The following is a 10,536-nucleotide window of genomic DNA, read 5'->3' as shown; positions in this document are numbered from 1 at the left end:
TTGCAGTGGTTAAATGTTTAGCACCTAAAACTTTGCATCAGAATTTGATAATTTATTCTGAGACATTAACGTTGGTTTGCTGGATGGAGAAGTCAAATGCTAGACAAAACAATGAAGAAAGTCTCTCATCAATCTACTCAGGTACAGTTCAAATATGGTATTTATTCACCCATTTACTGTTGCTACAGGAACTGTGAAGCTGCTATGAAGGCAACTTAATTCAAGGAATTAAATGACATGACATGAGAAGTGAGATGTAGCTCATGCGGTAGAAATAATTCCAGGTACGATATTCTGGAATTAATTTTCATGTGACCTAAGCACTGTATCAGAGTTTGAACTGCTGTATCATGGATGTTCTCTTCATAGTGTAGCTGGATGGAGGTTATGATCCCTGTTAATACATTGTATAATCACTCATGTGCAGGAATATTAGTTCCTATTATTGGTGATTTGAACAATTGTGCTGCTTGGTTGGAGTTGTAGATTTCCATGAGTTTTGATTCATCATTCATGCATATCTGTCTAGACATAGTACTTTTTGTTCATTAAAATGGTTTTAGAAGCTTACTACATACAATGATCACTTCAACAAAGCCTTATTGCATTGGGTGGAGGTGTGAAAATATACTAAAACAGTAGGTTGTTAAGTTTACTGGGATAAAAATAGAAAGAGGTCAAATATGCTTTTAAACGGGGAAGAATGTAAGGTTAAGGAAAATTAAAACAAGGTACAATGGACGCTGGAAAGTTGAGTATTTCCAGCATTTTGTATTTTTATTTCAAAAGTTTTGAAGAACTTTGTAAATATCCCATTAATAAACAGTCCTTGTTTTTTTGTAATATAAAACAAGTGAAAGTATGGAGAATGACTTGCAGATGAAATGTACTCATAAGCTAACGTGCATGTTTTGGTTTAAAATGGCAGGCTTCAAACTGCTTTCTGATCTCCGATTAAATGATTTCTTAGAAAGTACATGAATATTCAATTTGCTGTGCCTATCTATCTTGACTAGTAGACCCATGAAACTGGAACCCACTGTGCTGTAGTGCATGCACTTTCAATTGCCTCGACCAGGTTATGCACTGTGTCTTCAACTTCGTTGTTAACTAGGGTCAGGTCAAACCAATGTCCATAGGTGTGCTGTAGCATTTCTGATTCCTTTTGGATTTTCTTAAGAGATTCAACCTAAAAGAAAAGAGAGATTGCTTTAAAGATGTGCTCAATTTAGCACTGAAACTAATGGAAATAAATCAGTATTTCAAGATGTGATAAATTATGATGTCCCAAAGATAATCAATTTCACCTAACCCAGAGAATAGTTAAGAATTTTACTGCCATGTCCCCTACCTTTTGGTTCAAGGTTAAACCTGGCTGTGACACTTTCTAGAGACTGTCTGAAATTACCATGATTGTCCACAAAATTCAGTATCCAACTATAATAACACACATGATTGCGATCTATTTTTGTCATGCAAGTATCTTGTTATTATAGCATGTGCTATATGTTACTTAAGTAAGCTGTAGTCCACCTTGGTGATGGAAAAACTGAAATTGCCTACTTTTCCCCATCCATTACATTTCTGGATTCCACCCCACTTCTATTCTTTAGCCAAAAGCCTCACTTGTTTCGTTGTTACCTGTAGACTTAACTATTTCAGCATAATCCTTGCTGCTGCCCACATCCTACTCCATGGAAACTTGATATCCAACATGCTGTCTGTTTTAAATATCAACAAGTCCTGTTCCTTACTATATGAGCCATGTGCTACTACTTTGGCCTGTTCCTTGATGGTTTAGCCACTCCATCTCTGTAACTTCAGTCTCACCATCTTTCGTTATATTTGTGGGGCGGCATAGTGGCTCAGTGGTTAGCACTGCTGCCTCACAGCACCAGGGACCCAGGTTCGATTCCAGCCTCAGGTGTCTGTCTGTGTGAAGTTTGCACATTCTCCCCATGTCTGCGTGGGTTTCCTCCCACAGTCCAAAGATGTGCAGGTCAGGTGGATTGGCCATGCTAAATTGCCCATAGTGTTAGGTGCATTAGTCAGAGGGTTTGTGTGGGTTACTCTTCAGAAGGTCGGTGTGGACCTGTTGGGCCAAAGGGCCTGTTTCCACACTGTAGGGAATCTAATCTAAATACCCTCGAATTGCTGCATGCAGTGTCTACAATGTCAGCTGCCTAGATCCTAATCTCCCCCCTCCAGCAAAACGCAATGATGTTCTCCCCTTAAGGTTCCAAAAGCCTATCTCTGCACAAACATTTAGCCATCAGCCTGAACTATTGCCTTGAGAGAGTTGGGTATGTATTATGCTTTTTAGAATGGGACTTAACAGGAGCACTATGTTATGTACTGTTAAATTGTATAAGTCTGCTTTTATGAAATAATACATGATTAGTCTACTACTTAATCCATGCCATTCAGAAATCTCCTATGGATTTTTCCATGTTAACAGACAAAATTCAGCAGACACAATGTAACACCTTGACTGCCCTTGTAAGGTCTCTGCTCGTGATCCCTTTGGGTTGGGTTGTGAGAGCAAACTTTTGACCTGTATATGTTATCTCATCGGGATTTCTTGCTTTGCATGGTTAAAATTGAGCTTTGTTTTCTCCTTATAAATATTACTTTTTCCTTAATGTTTTCCTTTCCTACTTTTGCTATGGTAGCTGGCTCTGTAGTGGCTCAAATTACTGTTAGCTTGCATTCAAGGCTTTATATCAAGTCTGTTATGGCCTCTTGTGCTGAACTCCATTACAGTCAGAGTTGTCTGCTCAGCCTGTTAGCCCACTCAGTGTCCACTAGTCCATAGTGGTTTTCCTTCTGCACATCTCCATATTGATTTTTTTTAAAATATAAAAAACACTGAACTAGAGAAGGTGTGGAATGCAGCTGGGACGCCAGTCACTAGCGGGGTCTCTGCACTAACTCAGACAGATTGGTAAAACCTATTTCAATGTTTGTATTTTTATGGCTGTGTATTTTAAAATAATATTTATGTGACTTCCCGCTCTCTAGAATGGGAATACAAATTCAATTTTTGCTACTGAGATCCACGCAACCTGACTGAATTTAAAAATCTTTGGAACAAACTTGATTTTTGATATTCCTCATGCTCAATGAGACATTATCATGTCCAACAGATTTTATTATTTTAGCCAGCTAAGTTCAATACAATCCTTACCTGATTCCCTGGCTGAGCAGCAGATGGAGCAGCAATAAATACCACCAGTGGTGCAAATTCTGCTGTTCTGAGAACCTTTAGGGCCTGCCATTAGAGTGCATACATGTATTATTAGTACAGTATATTAATATTGCAAAGCCTGACTGTTTAGAATGTAATGCTATGCAAAATCATGTCGAGTGATGTAATATGATTGAAACTGAGCACAGAGGGAGTCATTAGGTGTGCATGTTGGGGGAGAAAAAAGTCAATTGAAATTACTTCGTAAAATCTGAATATAAGATAGGTGTCAGATCACCACACAAATAGAAAATTGTGGATTCAGGGCCCTTCCAATACAGTGCTGGGTTAACAATTCAGTACAATTGAATTAGTAACATCCTTCTGATGAAATGTGTAACCTAAAACCTTGTTGCCCTTCCATGCTGCCATAACAATGAATAGGGGATTCTGTAGTGTCCAGATGAGAATCTATCTCTCAACCATCCTTGTGAGAAACATTACTGATATCATCCTTTTAAGCCTGTAGTCTAGTTTGTTTTTAGTGGTTTCTTATCTGGTAATTCTCAACCTTCCTTCTCTTACATTAAATTGCAGAGTATTTACAGCACTCCATTTAGCCCAACAGATCCTTCCAAATTTTAATTCTCTACTTAACGTTCCTCCAATTCTCTATCATCTTATCCCTTTAAAACACCCTTTCTGCTTCATGTCTTATTTGGCTTATCCTTGAACAGGTTTCTGAGTGTCACCTTAACTACTTGTAAGAAGATTTATTTCCTAACCATCCTCTGAGACGACTTTTTTCCCCTAAATCCACTGTTTGTTAGATACAGTCTTCTATATTTACAATAGAGTTCTTGTTTCCTCTGCAAACGGCTCAATGCCATCTTATCCTGTGTTTTCCTAAAAGTTAAAGATTTCTCAGTTCACCCCTCAATCCTACTACTTTTACCAAACCAAAAACCTCAGCTAGTTCAGACAGGCATAATCTTGTTGTTCTGGTGGTATTCTAAATAGTTCATCTTTGTCGCACTTCCTCAAAGTACCCCATCACAATTTATATTGCAACTGACTTCTTCTAATTATAGATCCATTCTTCAAGCTTGTTTACGTATTTGTTTTATCACAGTCCTCCATATTAACTATACCCCACTGTGGTGTCATTGCACTTATGAGTCTAAAATACATGAAGCCTACTGTGTCGAGGATCTTTTGCTGCTGTTGCCTGAAAAATTGAGTGCTTACGACACGTCCACGCCATAAAATGACAATGATTTAGGCCATTCAGCTCATCAAGTGTGCTCTACAATTCTATCATGGCCGATATGTTTCTCAAAGCTATTTTCCATTCAATGTGGACAGCATATGAAAGAGAATTATATAAATTTCTGCATTGAAGCATTTGACTTCCTATTTGCTAATATGTAATATGGTTTTAATGCCTGCATAGGACTTATTTAGTAAGGCATTGAAGGAGAATAGACACTTTTCCAGCTAACACTAGTATTGTGCAGATGTACCTGAATTTAAATATTTGCCAAATAGGAAACTGCTTTCCCATCACTTTCATGTCAGATTGTACAGTCTACTGCCAGACTACATAACTGTACAACTCTTCGCAGTCTTATCTACTTTCATAGAGTCTATATAGTGTACAGACAGGGCAATGTTTAATATGTCAGGTGGGGAACATGTTGGTGATAGTATATTTATTCTTGAGAGAAGTCTCTCAATCAGTCACCAAAATATTGAGGAAGCAACCACATAATTAGGACATACCTGGGGCTCAATGTCCACCACTGCAATTTTGCCCTGGCTTTGGTTGATCTTGCGGATTGTCTCCAACTTTGTTCCAAACATGGCCCCTTGGAAGCTTCCATACTCTAGGAATTCATTACAGGTAATGTTCTTCACCATATCCTCATTGGAAATAAAGTAGTAATTCTTTCCATCTTCTTCATCTTCCTTTGGTGACCTGGAAGTATCTAGTAGAGGAAGAGCATGTTATATTAGGTTTCTTTTATTGTTTTGTGGGCTGGGAAAGGGCAGGAAGTAGTGCTGTCATTAGTATTGGTCAGATTGAAGTTATCAGCCGATTCTTAAAGTATCTGTTTTTGATACACTGCTATTAGGGGGCAAGCTAGCCAATAATTTTGCATTTTAAATGACTCAGTGTGTTGGACTCTGGATCAAGTTGCAAAACTTTTGTATGAAGGGTTCCTTTTGACAATGCCATTTGGGTTGTTATGGGGAATAAAGTGAAATGTCCTTCTCCCATGGTGAAGCCTCAAAGATCACAAAGTTAGCAGTGGGAGAGAGGTCATTCAGTTCATCTAGTGAGTTTGTAGTTACCTGGATATATTTTATTTTTTTGAAAACAGGTACCACACTGGATTGTTTCCAATACAGCAAGAATTCTGTATTCATTGACTCCCTCAGCAATTTGTAGATGTACAGTCTTGCTGGACCCTCTTTGGTATGTGCATCTGTCTCTATGGATGTATTACTTTGTGCCCTTTAAGCCTGTAAAGGAATTTGAATTAAAAAGTACTACAAGTAGAGTATTGAATAACTCCTCAGTGATTAGTCATGTAGATAGAGTTTTAGATGTTCTGCAATAACGAAATAAAAATCGAAGCTGAAGAGTCATCCTCTGTGTTTTAACCTAAGAGGTAAATATTGTAGTCTGTGTATCTTTCTGTTGTGGTTGATAGTATATCGGATGTACGGGGTGAAGCATCTCTCCTTGTAGAGCACCTGACAGACCATTGCAATTCACTGTTGATGCTCTGAATACAGGACACTGATCATTTCTAATTTACTGTTAGATCTTGAGGCACAATTTTTAGGTGTCCTATAGCAAGAACAACAGTTCTAGGGACTGTATTACAGCAAAGTTGTAACTTCTCAGCAAATATCAAAGTAATCCTAGAATGAAAATATGACTAACTGTTGAAATACCACAAATACAATGACAAAATTCTACAATTTCTCTCAATAACTTCACTCAAAGATATGTTTTAATGTTTACTTTTATGTACAAACATTGCTACAGTTTGTTGAGAGAAAAAACAGTTCTATAAAGTCAAAAGATTGCAACAGATGGTAAAGAAATTAGCTTCAAGCCTTAAATCATGAGCTAGTTGGTCGAGAAGTGTACAGTACATGCAATACACAGCAGATATGATTTGACATTGGAAGAAATTGGTTCACTAACAGCAGTAATATCATGTCTCTTGAAACACTTACGAGGAATTGGATAAGCAAATTTGTCTGCATGTTTAGTAATTAGAACATTTTTGATGTGACTCCGACCCACTCCACTAGCCCCTGCAAATAAATGAAACAATGAATTTTAGTACACTGATAACTTAGCAGATGTGATGCTTCGTAAGTGTGTTCTCTCATTTTTGTGTTTGTCCTAGTGGTTATTGTAATAACATTGAAACAAAATGGGTGTGTGCCAGTTGGCATAATGTATACACTCGCATGGTCCAATATGCTATCTGATATGAAAAAGTACCACAAGACAGGGGATGTGCCTCTCTCCTATCAGATATACCAATGAGAGTCTTCTAGACCATTGTAGTTTTCTTGGCATTGTAAGCATTCCAACTATTATTACGATTTATGATGTGATGGTAAAAATTCAGTTGGTGCTAACCACCAATACTTACCAAGAAGTACCAGGGTCTTTCGGTTGAATGCAGGGAGTTGTACAACTTCTTCATAGGAGACAAGATCCAGTCGATCAAAGACTATGGAGAAACATTTGAAGACAACAATAGTAAATTTGAACTATAATTAAATGACAGCTGTCACTGCTGAACAGCAAGAAATCAATGACCACTGTTTGCTTTTCTTTTTCTTTACTGCGAATGGCTATTTGTGTAGTACATGGTCCCTTTAAGATTGTTGCACAGCTATGCGTTCGTATATCTTAAAGTGATCTTTGTGCACTGCCTCTTTGTTGCTTGCATGATATGCCACAGATTATTCGAGGAGAAAGTGAGGTCTGCAGATGCTGGAGATCAAAGTTGAAACTTTATTGCTGGAACAGCACAGCAGGTCAGGCAGCATCCAGGGAACAGGAGATTCGACGTTTCGGGCACAGGCCCTTCTTCAGGAATGACATTCCTGTCATTCCTGAAGAAGGGCCTGTGCCCGAAACGTCGAATCTCCTGTTCCCTGGATGCTACCTGACCTGCTGTGCTGTTCCAGCAATAAAGTTTCAGCCACAGATTATTGCATAGCTGCACGTTCTTAGTGTTCATACGGAACATTGTAGCATCACTGCTTTGATAATACCATTTTTACATGTTCAAAAATAGTTTGTATTTGCATAGTACTTTAGATGTACTAAAATGTTCAAACAGTTAAAGCACAATTTGACACTAGGCAACATAAGGATTTACTAGGTCAGATAACCAAAACAACACTAAAGTTGGATTTGAAAAACTCTCTAAAGGGAGGCACAGAGGTTTCGGAAAGGGATGCCAGAACTTAGAATATTGATAGCTGAAGGCTCCAACAATGGTGGAGACATTAAAATTAGGGATTTTTGAAAGGCTAAAATTAAAGCACCTCTGATATCTTGGAAGTTTTTCAAGGTAGAACAGATCATAAGACGGAATGAGGCATGGACAGATTTAAAAGAAACCAGGATCAGGATAGTTATAGAATCCCATTGCACATTGCAGAAATAGCAGCTTTTAATTATGTGATATCTTTGGTAACTAGCCATAATCTGTGATTGACCAAAGGCATATCTACCAGAGATTGATAGGTGGTTATATGACCTGAGGGGGCTAAAGCAAGGAGATAGATTTTCATAAACTACCTGTAGTAAATATAGGAATTTAACTCATGCCATCAACACCATACTGTAGCCATCTAACCCACTGAGCTAATTGATCCCGTGTGTCTTCAATGCAGTAAAATGTTCCCAGGATGTTTATAGGGGCTATCAAACAAAATCTGTTGAGCCATGTAAGAAGTTAAGACAAGTGGGCAAAAGCTTGGTCCAAAAGATAAACGTGAGGATTTTAAAAGGAGAGATGTAGCGAGGTAGAGAAACAAAGGGACATTCAAAGCATTGTGCTCACTCAGTTGAAGGTATGGTCACTAATGTGGCGCAATTCAAATTAGGTGTTTGCAAAAGGCCAGAATTTCAAGAACTTATACATCTTGAAGGGTTGTGGGACCGGAGGAGATTATAGGGACGTGGGACCAGGGGTGAACCAATGTATGTTATTGAGATTAAGGATGTGGAATTTTTAAAATTGAGGCATTGTTGGATCAGAGTCCAAAGTAAATCAGTAAGAACAGGGTTAATCGATGTGTGGGATTGGTATGATTTAAGTATGGCAGCAGAATTTCAGGTGAGTTCAGAGGTAAGAGACCAGTCAAGAGCAGTGAACAGTTAGGCTGGAAGTAAGATAGGAATAGATGAGGAATTCTACAGCAGATAAACTGAAGCAGGTGCAAAAGCATGTGATATTCTGGAAATCAAGTAGCAGTCGATGAGTATTGCAGAGACTGACAGGAGGCTAAGTTTAGATCATAATAGATAGGACAAGTATGGTTCAGCTCAGGACAGTGGCCAGGCCCAGTTTTGAAGCAGTAAAACCAAATCCACATTGATTAAAGGCTAGCTGGCCACATAAAAGTAACAGTAAAATAAATAGTAAAATTCCTAAAAAAAAATTACTTTCAATGTACAACGTTCACAGCCTACTACATTCCTTGATCAGAAGGGTGAAAAGGGATTTCCCAGTACTGTATACACTGAACATTTATCAACAATGTCAGATAAAGAGGGATATGGAGCCATACTTGCACTGTGCTTGGCCAGATATTTGTCTTTACACTGCTTTTTCTTCTTTCCAAACATTCCACAGCCTGAGGTGACATCTTGGTTAGCTGTATTCCTATTGGCCACCCTCCTATAATGGTATAAGTAAACAAGGAACAGTATTAAGAATGTGAAGCCACAACTTATATTTTAGCAATTTCAATTCCTGGGACAAATGTACATGTCTAAGAAACTGTGAAATCATTACAATAGAAGTCCTATCAGTTGCTCTCATATCTCTATCATTTCACAAATAGTAACAAACTTAAAACGTGTATAATGAGACCAACATTATGTGCTTGTGAATGAAACTCTCTTTGTTATGAATAAAAAACTAATTTTCCACCAAATGGTCCATAAACTGAACAAAGGAAATATTCGTGGATGGAGTTTCAATTTATAGAGTGCTTTCATTATTCTGGCTGACTTTTACCTCAACTCCATTTGTGGACTTTTGAACCAACTGTTTAATGTCCTTACCTGGTTTTTTAAAAACTCTTAATTTCAGTCTGATAAATTTAACTGCTATCATTAACGTGCCTTCTGGGTACTGAATTCTAGATTTCCACTACCTTCACTGTGTGTGAATGTACTACTTGGTTTCATTGCATGGTCTAGATTTAATTCTGATAATTGTGACCACTTGTTTAAGATTCCACCAGATGAAAAAACCTCTTTAAATTTACGATATCAAAATTCTGTTGTCATTTTTAACATTAGACTAGCTCTTGACTTTATAAACTCTTAAGAAATACATGCTATAATTCTATTTCAATCCTTAAAAAATCCTGGCAATGTAATCAACTGCATTGTATCTCCAGGGCCAGCATAATCTTCCTAAGGTGTAGTATTTAAATCTAGTGCAATTCTCCAGCTTAGGCCAGAGCAAGGCTTTGTACAAGTGAACTAATAGTTCCTTCTATTTGTATCCAGCATCTCAAATATTGTGGTACAGGAGGTACCCAAGGAAGATGTGTTTCATACATCAGCCAAACAGATTGATTGTCAATGTGCAAATCCCTTCATTTTGTCTATGGCAGGCACTTAAGACAAGATTCTCCTGGTCAGCTAGAACTGTGTTTTGGCTGCAATGCAGCAGCCTTCCCGTGTTAAAAGACTCCACATGCTGTGTTCACTTTGTTGTAAGGGCCTGATGATGATTTTAAAAGCACAAATTAAATGCCAACATTCCATTAGCCTTTTCAATTACTATAAAAGTACAACTATTCTTTATAGGCGAGGAGTTCTCAAACTCCAGTGTTATGAAGAACTGCTAATTTAAAAGATGTGTTTGAAAAAAACTTCAGAAACAAAAGTGATCTGTGTATGGGAATGAAACCGGCTTTTACTGCAGCATTGGGGTGATAACGACTTCACTCTTCCTCCAAATGTAATTGTATCATTGTGAGGCACGTGATACCATTGGAAACAAAGGTACACTGCAGTATGTGCAATTGCTTAAAAAAAGCTTGTTGCTAATAGCATTATTACA

At 37.9% G+C, this 10,536-nt stretch overlaps 1 protein-coding gene across 2 annotated transcripts in view; it reads right to left on the bottom strand.

The window, feature by feature from the left end:
* Positions 1 to 142: 142 nt before the first annotated feature.
* Positions 143 to 10,536, bottom strand: part of mpp1 (membrane palmitoylated protein 1) — a 74,262-nt gene continuing 63,868 nt past the window's right edge. For both annotated transcript variants that reach the window (XM_043704587.1, XM_043704588.1), the window contains 6 exons: positions 9,026 to 9,135; positions 6,868 to 6,948; positions 6,440 to 6,520; positions 4,970 to 5,175; positions 3,188 to 3,271; positions 143 to 1,189 (listed from right to left, as the gene is read on the bottom strand). In XM_043704587.1, coding sequence (XP_043560522.1) covers positions 1,013 to 1,189; positions 3,188 to 3,271; positions 4,970 to 5,175; positions 6,440 to 6,520; positions 6,868 to 6,948; positions 9,026 to 9,135 — 739 coding nt within the window. In that variant the 3' untranslated portion in view covers positions 143 to 1,012. The remainder of the gene's footprint in view (positions 1,190 to 3,187; positions 3,272 to 4,969; positions 5,176 to 6,439; positions 6,521 to 6,867; positions 6,949 to 9,025; positions 9,136 to 10,536) is intronic.

Source organism: Chiloscyllium plagiosum, chromosome 15 (assembly GCF_004010195.1).
Source record: "Chiloscyllium plagiosum isolate BGI_BamShark_2017 chromosome 15, ASM401019v2, whole genome shotgun sequence".
Taxonomy (NCBI): Eukaryota; Metazoa; Chordata; class Chondrichthyes; order Orectolobiformes; family Hemiscylliidae; genus Chiloscyllium; species Chiloscyllium plagiosum.
Note: the sequence above shows the minus strand (reverse complement) of the source record. Positions and strands in the feature narration are given on the sequence as shown.